The following is a 13050-nucleotide window of genomic DNA, read 5'->3' as shown; positions in this document are numbered from 1 at the left end:
GTTTGAGACAGAATCTCACTGGCCTGTTACATGCTGGATATAGTGAACTGGCCTCATAGGCAAAGCTTACCTCTACCTCTTGTGTGGTTGGATAAAAACAATATGCTAACAGACACAAGATACATTAAATACCCTAAAATTTACATTCATTTATTTGTGTGTATGTGTGTGTATATATGTGTGTCCTTCCACACATGCAACAATACACAAGTAGAAGTGAGAGGAAAAGCTGTTGGAGTTGGCTCTCTTCCATCATTTGGGTCCTTGGGATCAGGTCACTAGGCTTGATGGCAGACACCCTTACCCGCTGATCCATTTTGCTAGCTCCATTGGTTTTTCGGATGATCATTGAGGACACAGAACTAAGGGGCATGTTAGGGCCTTTGTATGGTTATAGAAGGCCTATACTGGACATGTCGGTCATCAACCTCATAGTCTCAGGCATGTTTCAGTTTTATTACTTAGAAGAGAAGAGTGATACAGTTTCTTGAGACTATTGCTCAACCTCCCTTCCCATGTCCAATCCCCAAATTCTATAAGGTACACATGTCTGTCTTCCTTGTGATCATTTTTATTTATGTTTCAAAGTATATTATATTATACATATGTGAGATGTGGCATATGCAGACAAACCCACAAATAACCAAATGAAGTAAAAAGGCTCCAAAGATTGCTACCACGATCTCTTATTAAAAAAAGATGAATGTATGAAAACACATTTAGAGTAATTACATGTAGGCATAACCCCTTGCTTATATTGCATTTAAAAAGGCTTAAATTAAGAGAGTTTCCAGTTTCTCCTAAACTTGACTGTTTGACTAGACAACTCAGGAGTTTGGAAAGTCATTGCTAAGGGCCCTTCTCTTACCTGCAGACCATGTATATCTTCCCCATCATCTCAATCTCTCTAACGTCTACCATCTCATTCACTTGCCTCTATATTCCCACTCAGATGAAACAGAGTTATCAGCGAATCCAGAGTGCAGAGCTGTCCATAGAAGTTGTGTCTCATTAGAAAAGTTATTTCAACTTTCAGGGCTTTAGTCTTCTCACTGGGAAATTGAACTAACAATTAAAATATATGCTCTTCACAGACTTTGTGCAGATTTAACAGAAAATAAAACAGTGGAGAAGATAGTGCCATCTTTTGCCCCATTTAAAAGAAGGGCAGTGAGCAGTGGTTTGGAGGCTGGATTTGTCACGGAAGGGGTTAAGTGTCTGTTTGAGGAAGCTGGCACATCTCTGGCAACTCCATCCCTTCTGAAGGTGCATGAGGAGAGGATCTATATCCAAGCAAAAGCATGAGCCTGGGGAAAATGTGTTTGAACTCACTAAATCCCCATGGAGCTGAGTGACATTGCTGTTGTTGATGGCAATGATGGTGGTGATGTTGATGGTGATGATGGTGGTGATGTTGATGCTGATGTTAATGGTGATGATGATGGTGGTGATGATATAGAGAATGCTGACCTTGGGCTATAATTGAAGAGCTTTTATTCAAAACCATGTGCATTTTACCAGGAAGCCAAGGAGATAGTGACAAATCTGCTCACTTTATAAATAAGGGAAGCATAAGATTCAAAATCTCTTTAATTTGCCCATACTCTCTCATGTATTAAATAATTCTACTGAGATTAGATTTAGCTTTAACCTAAATTTGTGATTATCTTCTGTATATCAATAGCAAAGTTTGATTAGCATACATATGCATTAAAGAACATGAATGATACATAAAAGATCCTGTTTAAGAATGTAACTTAGTTACATACTATTGTGGGCTACTAAGCAGCATGTAGAATCACAGCATACTACTGCTCTTGTGAGCCTTAGAGATGATAAGGCAGAAAAACAACTCAGAATTTAAATGGAGCTAGCTTGAATCCACCATTAAGCCAGTAATTACAGTGAATCATCTCTAAGAAAACCATCAATCAGAAATTATATAACTAATAACATTTGCACCAGTTTATTGGTTTATAGCATTTGCCTCATTCTTATAATGGGTATGTATGATCTGTCCTCTGAGTAGATGAGAAAAGTAAGGCTCAATGATGTCAAAAGTAATCAGATGCAGTCCTTGCAGGCTTTGTTTTATATTGACGCCAGTCTACTATGCAATCAATGACAAGATCTTAACATGGGAACCGCATTCTCTTCCTATGTCCTTGGGGGTTTAGAAAATAATAATTATGGTCAGAGGCCAGTTGAAACAAGTGGTCACAAGGAAATATATTTTGAGAGATGCCAAACATTTAGGAGGTCACCAAAGAAGGAGAGAAGAAGGAGACAGTAACAGGTGTCTGGACAGATGGGTGAAGGTTATCAGAGATGTGGCATCCTTCTCCTATCTCTGGCTAAAGCATTCCAAGGTAAATTATGAAGATAGCTAAGGAGAAATAATGCTTAGGTTTAATTATTCGAACTCCTTGGAATCTACTCTCTGTCTAAACATTATGCAGTATTGTATAGCAAAACTGAGCCCAATGCAAGGCCAGGCAGCTAGCTAATTAAGAGTCTCTTCAGTTCTCTCCCACCAACATCCCATCTCCCTGACAGTAAGTAGGTTTCCTTCTAACTGTTTTGTATGTTAATTAAGTATGAAATGCACTACAGTTTTGAAGAGCATTGAATTCCTGAAGAATCAATCACTGTGTTCTCACTGGTGAGAAAAATCATCCAAAAAATCATCATTCATTTCTGTCAGATGACTTTTTTGCATAAAATGACTACACACAGATATAGAAATAACTCAGATGCCACAAGCCAGTGGCAGCCAGTTCTGGAAGTCAACCTGTGCTCTTAGGCACAGGGTCATAACTTGATTTGATGCTCTTAGAAAGAGTAGGAGAGAGTTTTTACGGAAAAACTCCATCTCATTCTAAATGATAACAGCTTTAGCAAATGAACTAAGGTCAAAATAAAGAACAGAAAGGAAAAGTCAGCCCCCAATAAAAATAACATCTAAAGGAAAAATACTGAAAAGAATTTGAATGTTTTAATTTGATAATTTGAAATTTGTGTATGTATGTGTGTGGTATATGTGTGTAAGCACATACGTGGGTGCGCCAGTGCACGAGTGTATAGGGGCCACAGGTTGATGGCGGAGCGGTCTTCAATCACTCTCTATCTCATCGCTGGGGCAAGTTCTTCATTGAACCTGGGGCTTGGCATTTCAGTGAGGCTGGCTGCCAAGTAAGCTCTCCAGATTTAGCTGTTTCTCAGCATTGGGATCACAAGTGCATGTCACCGGCCTTGCTTTCACATGACTGCTGGGAGTCTGAACTTGGGTCCTCATGCTCCAGTTCGAGGGGAGACATGTATAAATATTCCATGAGCTAAGATTCTACCTTGGTTTGTATCCTCCTCTTCTGCTGGATAAAAGTCATGACCAAGTTTACTCTTACTGGTAGTAGAAAGAGCTCACCCAGAGGCTGTCGAGTCTGTATTCTCACTGCAGGTTTCTGACCTACCTCTAGGAGGTGAACGTTTTCTAAGCATTCCCTCACAGTGGAAGGGCCATGATGGTACTCCTTAAGAGATGGATTTCATTTGCTTTTTTGTGACCCATCAAGCCAATGATCTGCGACCTGAAAAGCGTGTAATCAGGCCATGGAATGACCAAAGGAGCTGTTATATCTTGCCTTGTCACCTGCAGAAGTGGCTCCCCACATGGCTATGACAGCCATGGTCTGTTGGATTTGGAATGTCCTTAATCTCTCCCTGGCCCCTTGTTGGTCCAGTCTGTGGATTATTACAAGTCTATTTTTTTAACTGCCTCAATTACATATTTATCCAACAGTGCATAACACTAGAGAAGCCATGGTAAGTTATGGATAAAAGATAATTAGCTTCTGAGGTAAAACTTGGGCTTGAGGTAACCCCCCCTTCTCTCTTTGTGTGTGTGTGTGCATGTGTCTGTGTGTGTGACTCTGTGTGAGTATGTATGTGAGTGTATATAAACATGTGAAAATGCATGTGTGTGAATGGCCTCAAGTCAAGAATCAGAGAAAATTGGAAAATAGGTCTTTTTATAGCATCAGTATTGCTCCTTGCTGTTCAGTTTGGCATCCATAGACCCAAATTTCAGTTGCTTTCTGCTCCCTTCATCAAGATGTCAGAATCATCTCAGTGTTCTCCCATCAAATCAACAACAAGTTAAAGGGTATGTTGGGAGAAAGTAGAATTGACTGAGCCCTAACTTTTTGGAGAATGTAAAATCAGAACAATTTTTAAAGAGCAGTGACATGTGTACATGGTTTTTAAAAGAATTTGCTTTTGCCTGGCATTTCCATCTTATTCATAGCTCTATCAGAAATGAGCTTCTTTTAAATATCTAATAACTTTCTAGAACAGGTAACTTCTCTTTCTTTTCTTGAAGGGGTTGTGTGTCACTCAAAATTGTGACTGAATCTGTTAAGGAAACAAACTTTAAATAAAAAAACAAAGGCATAAAAATAAGATGATATACATGCATACATATGGATGCACATGTACCTGTGTGTGCATGTGAGCATGCACATGTATAGATGTTTCCAATATAGATATTCAATAAATTCTGACTGTACTTTCAGCAGAGGCTTTGGGATACAAATAGAAAGACACTGGTGACTCATTCTTGCTACATTCCTGCTACAAGGTGTCAGAGCATCTTTTGTTTGAAAAAGAAAAACTAGAATTGCTCATCACAGTGACAGAAATGACTAAGAAACTAAAACCAAGAGCAGCTTCAGTCAGTGGCTATCACGGGCTACAGAGGAAAGGGTCTTTCTCACTGCCACTTCATGCCTGACAATCAAGAATGACTTAAGTGGCCTTATCTCACTGGGCCTTTATCTCTTGGGTCTGCCCTGAGCCCTCACGACCTATCCCCCTTAGCCCTCTGCTAACCTGGGAGTATCATTCTTGTTTGGAAGACCAGGTTTTGGCCTATCCTTCTTAGGTTCTCTCAAGAGTTTCTCAGATGGATTGAAAACGGACCCAGGAAGCCCCCACACCATCGTAAAGGTTTATTTTCCCAAGGTGGTGTCCAGAAGTGTAATAAATTCACAGAAGAAGACACAAAGGTGCCATGTCGTGCTGTGGCTCATTCCAGGGGAAGAGCATTTTAGCTGCATGGTAGAAGGAAGACCAGGCAGAACTCCCTAGTCCTCAAAGTGAGGACTGGAGGCTGTATTGCACTTTCCCAGCTCTCCTGGCCCTGGAAGGCAGGGCATCTGGGAACTTAGCCCCACCCTTACACATGCCTTGAAGAACAGGCATGAAGCTTGCTTCTGGCTTCTGGCTTAACTGAAATTCTTATCACACCTGTTTTGAAAAGGAAGAATTGAGAAACCATGAAATGCCCCTACTCCTCTGTGCTGTCTGCTCTCATTAAACATTCCACACGGTCTATATATCAAACTCTATATGTTAATGTATGGCTAGAAGAAAATGCAAAATCATTAAGTTCAGATGATACAGTAATTTTGTGAAATAACCTTTCTATAATAACACTATACTGAAAATAGTGTTCTTAAATGTATTAACTGGCGAGCTTTTTATTCAGTATGCTTACTTGCTTTTACGGTGCCAACACCTGACATTTTCTGTGTGTGTGTGCATGCGCGCCTGTGTGTGTACTTATACATATATAAGGATGCTAAGTAAAATGGTTTATCATTTTAAATGAAGCTATTTGCCTATTTTCGTGGAAATTTGGTAATCTTAAATCAGAATCCAGAAAATGACTCCTAAGATAGACTGAGAGGCTGTGCTAGGACTCAGATCACTCAGCTGCATTAGTCTTCAGACAAAGGTTGTATGTAGGAATTCCTTTCTGTTCTATGTAGCTTTGCTCGTGATGAAATGGAAGAGAGAGAAAAAATGGTATTTTGCTCTTAACATTTTCTTTTTTTCTTTCATTCTTTCGTTTCTTTTCTTTCTTTCTTTCTTTTTATTTTTTTGAAACAGGATTTCTCTGTGTAGTTTTGGAACCTGTCCTGGAACTTGCTCTGTAGGCCAGGCAGGCCATGAGCTCATAGAGTAACCTGCCTCTGTTACTGGCTGGGATTAAAGCTGTGCACCACCACCACCTGGCTGACACTTCCCTTTTTATTTCTTATGCCCTCTCTCCCCCTGCTTGTCCTGCTTCTCTTTTCTTCTTCCTTTATCCTCCTACCCACGGATCTAAGTATCACCTATGTCTCTTCACATCCATCCAGCCAGTCATCTCCCCAATTACATGTGTTTGGCATTTCTGTCTCTATCATCTACAAATTTTATACCAAAGACATGCCTATCTGTGCCTATTAAATTTTACAAAATGTACTAATCTATCTCTCTGAAATGAACCCCCTCTTTTTCAGCTTCAGAGTGCCTGGTTCGAATGGTGCTCAGCATACATCATGTGACTGCCTAAGCTCCGCAAGTCCTGGCTTTCTTGTTCTGAGATTTATCTCCAAAACTCTTAGAAGTTCCCTACGAGTATCTAAGATGACAAAATTTTGTTTGGGTTTATATTAGGTGGAACTCTATGGAATTGCCAATACTATACTGTTTTTCTTATCCTATAAAAACAATGAAACTTTAAGGTCTCAGAAAAAGAAGAAGAATAAATTGAAAGCGGAACCCTGCTGCTTGCAGCCTCCTCGCTTAGTCTAAGGACACCTGTGTTCCTGGTTCATCACTTTCTTGTCAATTCAACTCTGTCATTTGCTGATCTTTAGATCAAATAAATGGTTTATAGGTTTGTCTGACTTTCAATGAGCATTTCGTACCCGGAAGATATCTTTACATAATTGTGAATATTCTACTCTACGTTCTGGAACATAAATTTTTTGGTCACTTAAAAATGTATTTTTATATATTATAACAACTCAAAAACTTCCCTTTTAATAAAAATATAAGAAAATAAATTTAGGATAAAAATTACTTGATAAAAATCATTTTTAACCTAACAATATTTTCTAAAAGTGTCAGTTGGGACGCTAAATTTCCATTGAGAACATCCCTCTACTCTAAACAGAACGTGATAGAAATTATTTTCCTTCCTAAGTGATTGATTGTTTTGTCTCAAATTTCAGTATTATGCACTTCCTTACTTTTCAGAAAGGAACTATATTTGTTTGAAAGGAAAATCATGTTTCAGTTGGTAGAAGAAATGGTCTCAGTTACAGTTGTATTGTTGTTAAACTTGACAGTAAGGCATCCTATCCTTGGTTCTTTTGTACACTGCCTGTGTCTAGCTATTCTACCCTAAGGTAGATGGACACTTTCATGCCCCAATCCCTAGGGGGTGTTAGAGTATCAGCAAGCAGGCAAGCATGACCAGGGTTTTTTTTTTTCCTAGCCAGAGTATTTCATCAAATGCTATATACACATCACATCTATTCCCCTGATATGAGTAGCATAATTCATTGAACAGGGTACGTTTCCCACTTCCCCCCTCCCAGTTGGACAGCCAAAAGATGCAACAAGGATCAAGCCATAAAACACAGGAACCAAGAGCCAATCAGTAAAGAGAGACCTGTACCCCAGGCTTATTCCAAGCAAGCCATTCATGGAGCTAATGTGATGGACCTATCCAACCCAACACATACCACAGACACATCAGCAACACCAAGTAGCATGCAATGACCAGATGACCACAGGCACCACCGCCATGCTCTGATTGGTTCAAGCTCAGGAAACAATCTCCTTGAGAGTCTGGACAGCTGGCTTCCATTACACCAAAGCAAGATTAACAAAACAAAGAGTTGATCAGGTCAAGTGTTCATCAAATGTTTCTAAAATGTCGAGGAAAGCTGTTCACTTATTCTGTTCCCACTCAATTCATCAATGAAGGTGTGATGCTCAGTTCCATCTTTGTGATTTGGGAAAAGCTTGGCCCATAGCAGATGGTCTTTATTCAGACCCTTTTGGGCTGCTCTAAGATTGTCAGCATGTGGTTATTTAAGCAGCAAGATGATGGGCAGGGAGCTGCAAGGTGTCCACTAAAGACCTTCCGGGCAGCACCAAAGTTACCGTGGATCAGTAGTTTTCAAAGGATTCCTGAATCTTTAATTTTATAAGGGTGTGGTTTGTGTTGAGTAAAGGTAAAATTCTATGAATGGGAAGAGGTGTGGGGGCAGCCCACCCGATGGGTTTTCACTTTGGAGAAGACTGAAGATATAGGTCACAGGGAAGGTCTGTTGCTGTGCTTCCTTGAATCCAGTTGATAACCAGTGGTCATTTCTCAACCATTCCCAACTCCGATTTCCCTTCCAAGTTTGAAAGGGTTTCTTTGGGTTGGAATTATATCTCTCTGTCTTCCTATCTGTCTTCCAATGAAGAGTAGGTTAATTACTACTGATGCTACGGTATGATAGTGTTAAATAAATTATCATACTGTTGCCCTGATACATTCTCCATCTTTAGCAGAGATTCAAAAGCTCTTCTGCTAATTCCCCATTTTCCCCTGAACATATTTTAATAAAGCCCTTTCCTTGCCTGCATTGATTAAAAAATAAAAGGAAGGTACCACCACTTAATAATGATAAATCAAACCAGAAATTCTATTTTAGAGATTGTTTTCTGGTAATTCACCTATTACTAAATTTACCTTAATGAATAATTCCATAAGTGACAAGTATTCTGCTTACAGTAAAGTTAAATAGAGCCAGTAATCAATTTCCACAGCAACGGAGAGGACCTAACGTGCAAACATCTCTAATAAACAGCAAGAGGCCAATTACATGGAAAAGAATATAGTTAGCGGATTCCTTCAGCCGCAACTGTTACACTAAACTGGGAATTGCAGTTATTAAAGATTTACCAATCCAAGAAAGAGTGTTTTTCAGTAGAATGGATCACCAATAAGAACTCTTAATAATATTAAAACTGCAGGCTTTGTACAGATAGTTCCATATATGGTGTTCCACAATGCAGAGAATTTGGACAGTTTCAGACGGATGCAAGTGGGGACAGTGGACTTCATGAGTAAGTCTAAGAATAGTATTAAACACTTTGTTTTGATCACGTGTCTAAATTGGTCTTATTGAAGAGGCGATTTAAAGTCTATCTTTGTAAATAACCTTTCTTCAACTTGGGGCTAGATGCACTTAATCCGAGGAGAAGCAAGAAAAACACTCAAAAAAATAAATCTGTTTAAGATTCTTATAATTATACAGCAGGCTAAAGTTACTATGATTATAATTACATACAAAGTGGGCGTTTGAGAATTTAGCATCTAGAGATATTTTCATAAAAATAATTAAGGGCTGTAGCTGAGCCACACTACAATTGAGACTGTGTGGATCTTCAGTGCATGGAATTTAATAACATTTAAGCCTTTTCATTTGTAGAATGATCTCAAGTATTTCAAGATTGTCATCATTTTTATTAGCCTTATTGACCCTCTCAATTTTCTTAATCCGGTGTCAGAGAATACTGAAGATAACAATTTATATGAAGCATCTTGCATCTTGGCAACTGATGATTGGGGAAATGGATAATTCATGTATTTACAAGAGAGTCTGGCCAGTGGCTTGGATTCCTTTGAAGATTCTCTACAATTTAGAAAATGTGTTATGAGTGCTCAAGAGAAAACAGTAATAATTCCTGTGTGTAGCCAAACAGCAAATCTCAGCTCTGCTTGCCAAAGAGTCATTTATGACAAGTTTGTCCGTGGAGCTAAGTACATTTTAAATTCTGGAATTTATTTTGCTTTATTAAACTGCAGAAAAATTATGCAGCTGCTATGAGCTAACCACACTTCTTGTGAGAAATGGGATGGAGGTGCAGGAAAAGCGCACCGCTGCAAACCCAGAGGAACTGCATGGCTGCAAGCCAGGCAGAATCCCAGTGTCTTCTGACAGTCTCTCTCATGGGCCACGCCCCTTGCCTGCTTGCTTACCTGTCTGACCCAGCATGCCTCAGCCACACATGCAAATCGTTACCATTATCATTTTATTCATGAAACATATCCTTAAATTAAGACAGTCATCACGAGAATAAGCACCCTCCGGGACATTCATGCATGCCGAGCATCTGAACATTCACATTGCTGTCCTCAGAGATCAGAGCCAGGAAATCGCATTCAGTATGGAGACACACACATTTTGTTTGCTGGCTGGTTTACTTCCCACCCTCCCAACAAGGCACCTATATAGAAATAGTTATAATTGTTTTAGAAACCATCACATCGCCAAAGCCTGGGGACTAAGGCAGTCACACACATCCATTCGGAACTCTGCATTTCTCAAATACATGTCTGCACCTCCAGTTGCCATTCTTCAAGTGAGTGTGCTGTGCAAATGAAAGCTGGCTTATGTTTGTAAGTTTGGGTGCTGGGCACTGCCAAGATCAATGAATCCCCTTGTGGAAGCCAGGTGTTCTGCCCATTCCTTTATTTTGAATTCAGTGGAGCAGAGGTGACAGCTTTCCTGGGTGTCAGGAGGGAAGGAAGTGAACCTTCAGGGTTATTACTTTGTCATTTTCTTCCTGTGAATTAGGTGAAACTATGGCCTTACATAGAAAGCCATGAGAAGGTTGAAGAGTAGTGTGTGTGTGTGTGTGTGTGTGTGTGTGTGTGTGTGTTTACATGTATAAGATGCATGGTTAAGGAACAAAGAGACCTGAAAACAGCTATCCAGAGATAGAGCAGATTTCTTTTTCTCTCTCTCTTTCTTTCTTTCTTTCTTTCTTTCTTTCTTTCTTTCTTTCTTTCTTTCTTTCTTTCTTTCTCTTTTTTTGGCATTGCATCTGTCAGGGTGAGGAGTTCACAATGAGCAAGGCTTTAAGCATCCAAGTTCTCTCCACATAGCCTGTGTGTAACTTCACCATGGGACCTAATTTTCAGGGGCTTCCTCTTCGGTAGTCATGCATGTATCAAGCAAGACCAAATAAGAATAGGAATTTCCTGTCCCACCAGCTGTTTTCAAGTCAGCGAGAGAAGGAAGAGCCGTACCTGTCGCTGTAGGCCGCAGCAGTGGCAGGGGTGGGCTGGGCGTAGCGGTAAGCAGCATAGCCACCCTAAAACACAAGGAGAGATGAGGCTTAGGAAGGCGGAGTGCAGCTCAGCAACACCCAGAGGTGAGGAACCTGCACCAGAAAAGCAGGTACCCAATTCCTCCCATCCAAGGTTGAGGTTAATGAAAGCTTAGTATCAGAGTGGAAGAGAAGAACACTGGAGAGAGGAGGCTGAACACCCGTCCTGGCTGTGTGTTAAAGGTTAGGAATCCTAAACATACCCTCAGAGGCAGAACCCAGAGGCCCTTTGAGGGAAACGCACCAAAGTGTTAATGGTGATGGTCTGGCGGTGAGGATAAATATTCTTCCTACTTTGCTGAACTTTCCAGGTTTCCAGAATTGACCATGCTTTACCACAACTTACCAAATACTAACTTAAATTTTATTATGCTATCTTTATTTTTCATAAAACTAGATACTCTGCTGCATCGTATTGATTTTAGAAATAAGATCAGTAAGTTTCTTAGCAATTGTGTGTGTGTGTAGTCCTTTAATCACTGATGGCTTTGTAGAAGGCTTTATTAATGTTCCATAATTATTACAAAAGTGAATGACTGTCAGAAATCTGTCTTCTCAGTTGAAAATATCACATGGCTACTCGCCACACAAATTCAGGCGGAGGATTTGGTTCAGGGATGGGGGGAATGTGATAAAGTCTTACAATTTGTAAATAAAATCATTAAGAGAAAAAAATCTGAAAAGGAAAATAATTAACATTTAGTTCTGTGTAGCAGTAATTGCCATTGTTCAATTAAGCAAAGAGAAAGAGCAAATGGGCATTGAAAAGGAATTGTGTGCAGTGGAGCATTGGTTATCAAACGGAGAAAATAACGGCATCTTGCTCAGCAGACCAGAGCAATATGTCAGCCACCACGGACTGATCTCAGCACAATTAACAGACTGGATCCAGTGTCCAGAAGAAACAAGGGGCTTCTTCAGGTTCTAATGAGAACACTCAGTACTGCGGTCCTTCAAGGGCTGGAGCCTCACCTTTACAGTGAGGGGCTAACCCAGGGTCGAACGGCATGTCAGAGGGCTGACAACAGCAGGATGCCCAACGACAGCAGGGCAAAGTTGACAAGTGTCATAAGTGTGGCCTTACACACAGAGATGAAGCCAGGCTCCAAAGTAGTGTTAAACATATGGGTAGTAGTGCTCAACAGTCTTTCCAATGTTGCTGACTGAAATCCTGTATCCCATGTGTCACTGCTCAAAAGAGCCAGTTTTTCTATGAGGAAATCTGTTCTTTGGATCAGCCTTGGTAAAGATACACCCAAGACATCTTGGTGGATAATCACCAATAATACAGAGCCAGGAGTTTGCCTGACAGCTTTCCTTAAGGAAAAAAAAAATGTGTAATTTAAAACAAAAAAGGTCTTAGCCAGACACCACCTGGTGTTCCAAACACAGTGCTCTCTAATGAGGAATGGGGGAACTCATTAAATGTGCTGAGAAGTCACAAAAACAAGGCAGGTGTCAGCCCAGCACTGAGCTCCAGAGGAGGAACGATGGGCCATGGAGAAACCAGGCCACCAGGTGTCTACAGTGGTTCTTTTAATCTGCCTGACTATTTGTCTCGGCTTTCATGATCTATCAGAATGATATAAGTATGTAAGTATGTGCATTAAATTTAATGAGGTGGGAAGCCGTTAGGATTGGCCAGCCAACGACTATGAGGCTTCAACAACACCTGGATAAAGTGTGCGTGTGTGTGTGCACACGTGCACCCGTGCACGTGTATGTGTGTGCATGTCTGTCTGTCTGTCCAGAGTAAAATATTTTTAAAGTTATTTGCACTGCTATATCAGCTTCCCGGTGAATTAGAAGTGATAATGGAACCTGTGCCCAGCAATGCCTGCTCTGCAAGCCCTTGGGACGTAGATTTTTCCTCTGGACATTCGCCCAAGGCTCTGTCACGAGAGCCGGTAGGAGTTCGACAATGGGAAGCATGACTGTAGTGTAAAGGGAAGTAACTCACATGGGCTTTACTGCCCACAAGGCTGGTATTTGTCATGGGAATGGAAATGCAGCTATGCACACCTGCACTGCCTTTTTTAAAACCTT

At 40.4% G+C, this 13050-nt stretch overlaps 1 protein-coding gene across 36 annotated transcripts in view; it reads right to left on the bottom strand.

The window, feature by feature from the left end:
- Rbfox1 (RNA binding fox-1 homolog 1) overlaps positions 1-13050 on the bottom strand; it is a 1977377-nt gene that overhangs the window by 24899 nt on the left and 1939428 nt on the right. For all 36 annotated transcript variants that reach the window (XM_085694597.2, XM_087910815.1, XM_085694591.2 and 33 more), the window contains one exon: positions 10925-10989. In XM_085694597.2, the coding sequence (XP_085550723.2) occupies positions 10925-10989 (65 nt within the window). The remainder of the gene's footprint in view (positions 1-10924; positions 10990-13050) is intronic.

The sequence above is a fragment of the Myodes glareolus genome, chromosome 9, assembly GCF_982192425.1.
Source record: "Myodes glareolus chromosome 9, mMyoGla1.1, whole genome shotgun sequence".
Taxonomy (NCBI): Eukaryota; Metazoa; Chordata; class Mammalia; order Rodentia; family Cricetidae; genus Myodes; species Myodes glareolus.
This window is presented reverse-complemented; position numbering and strand designations above follow the sequence as displayed.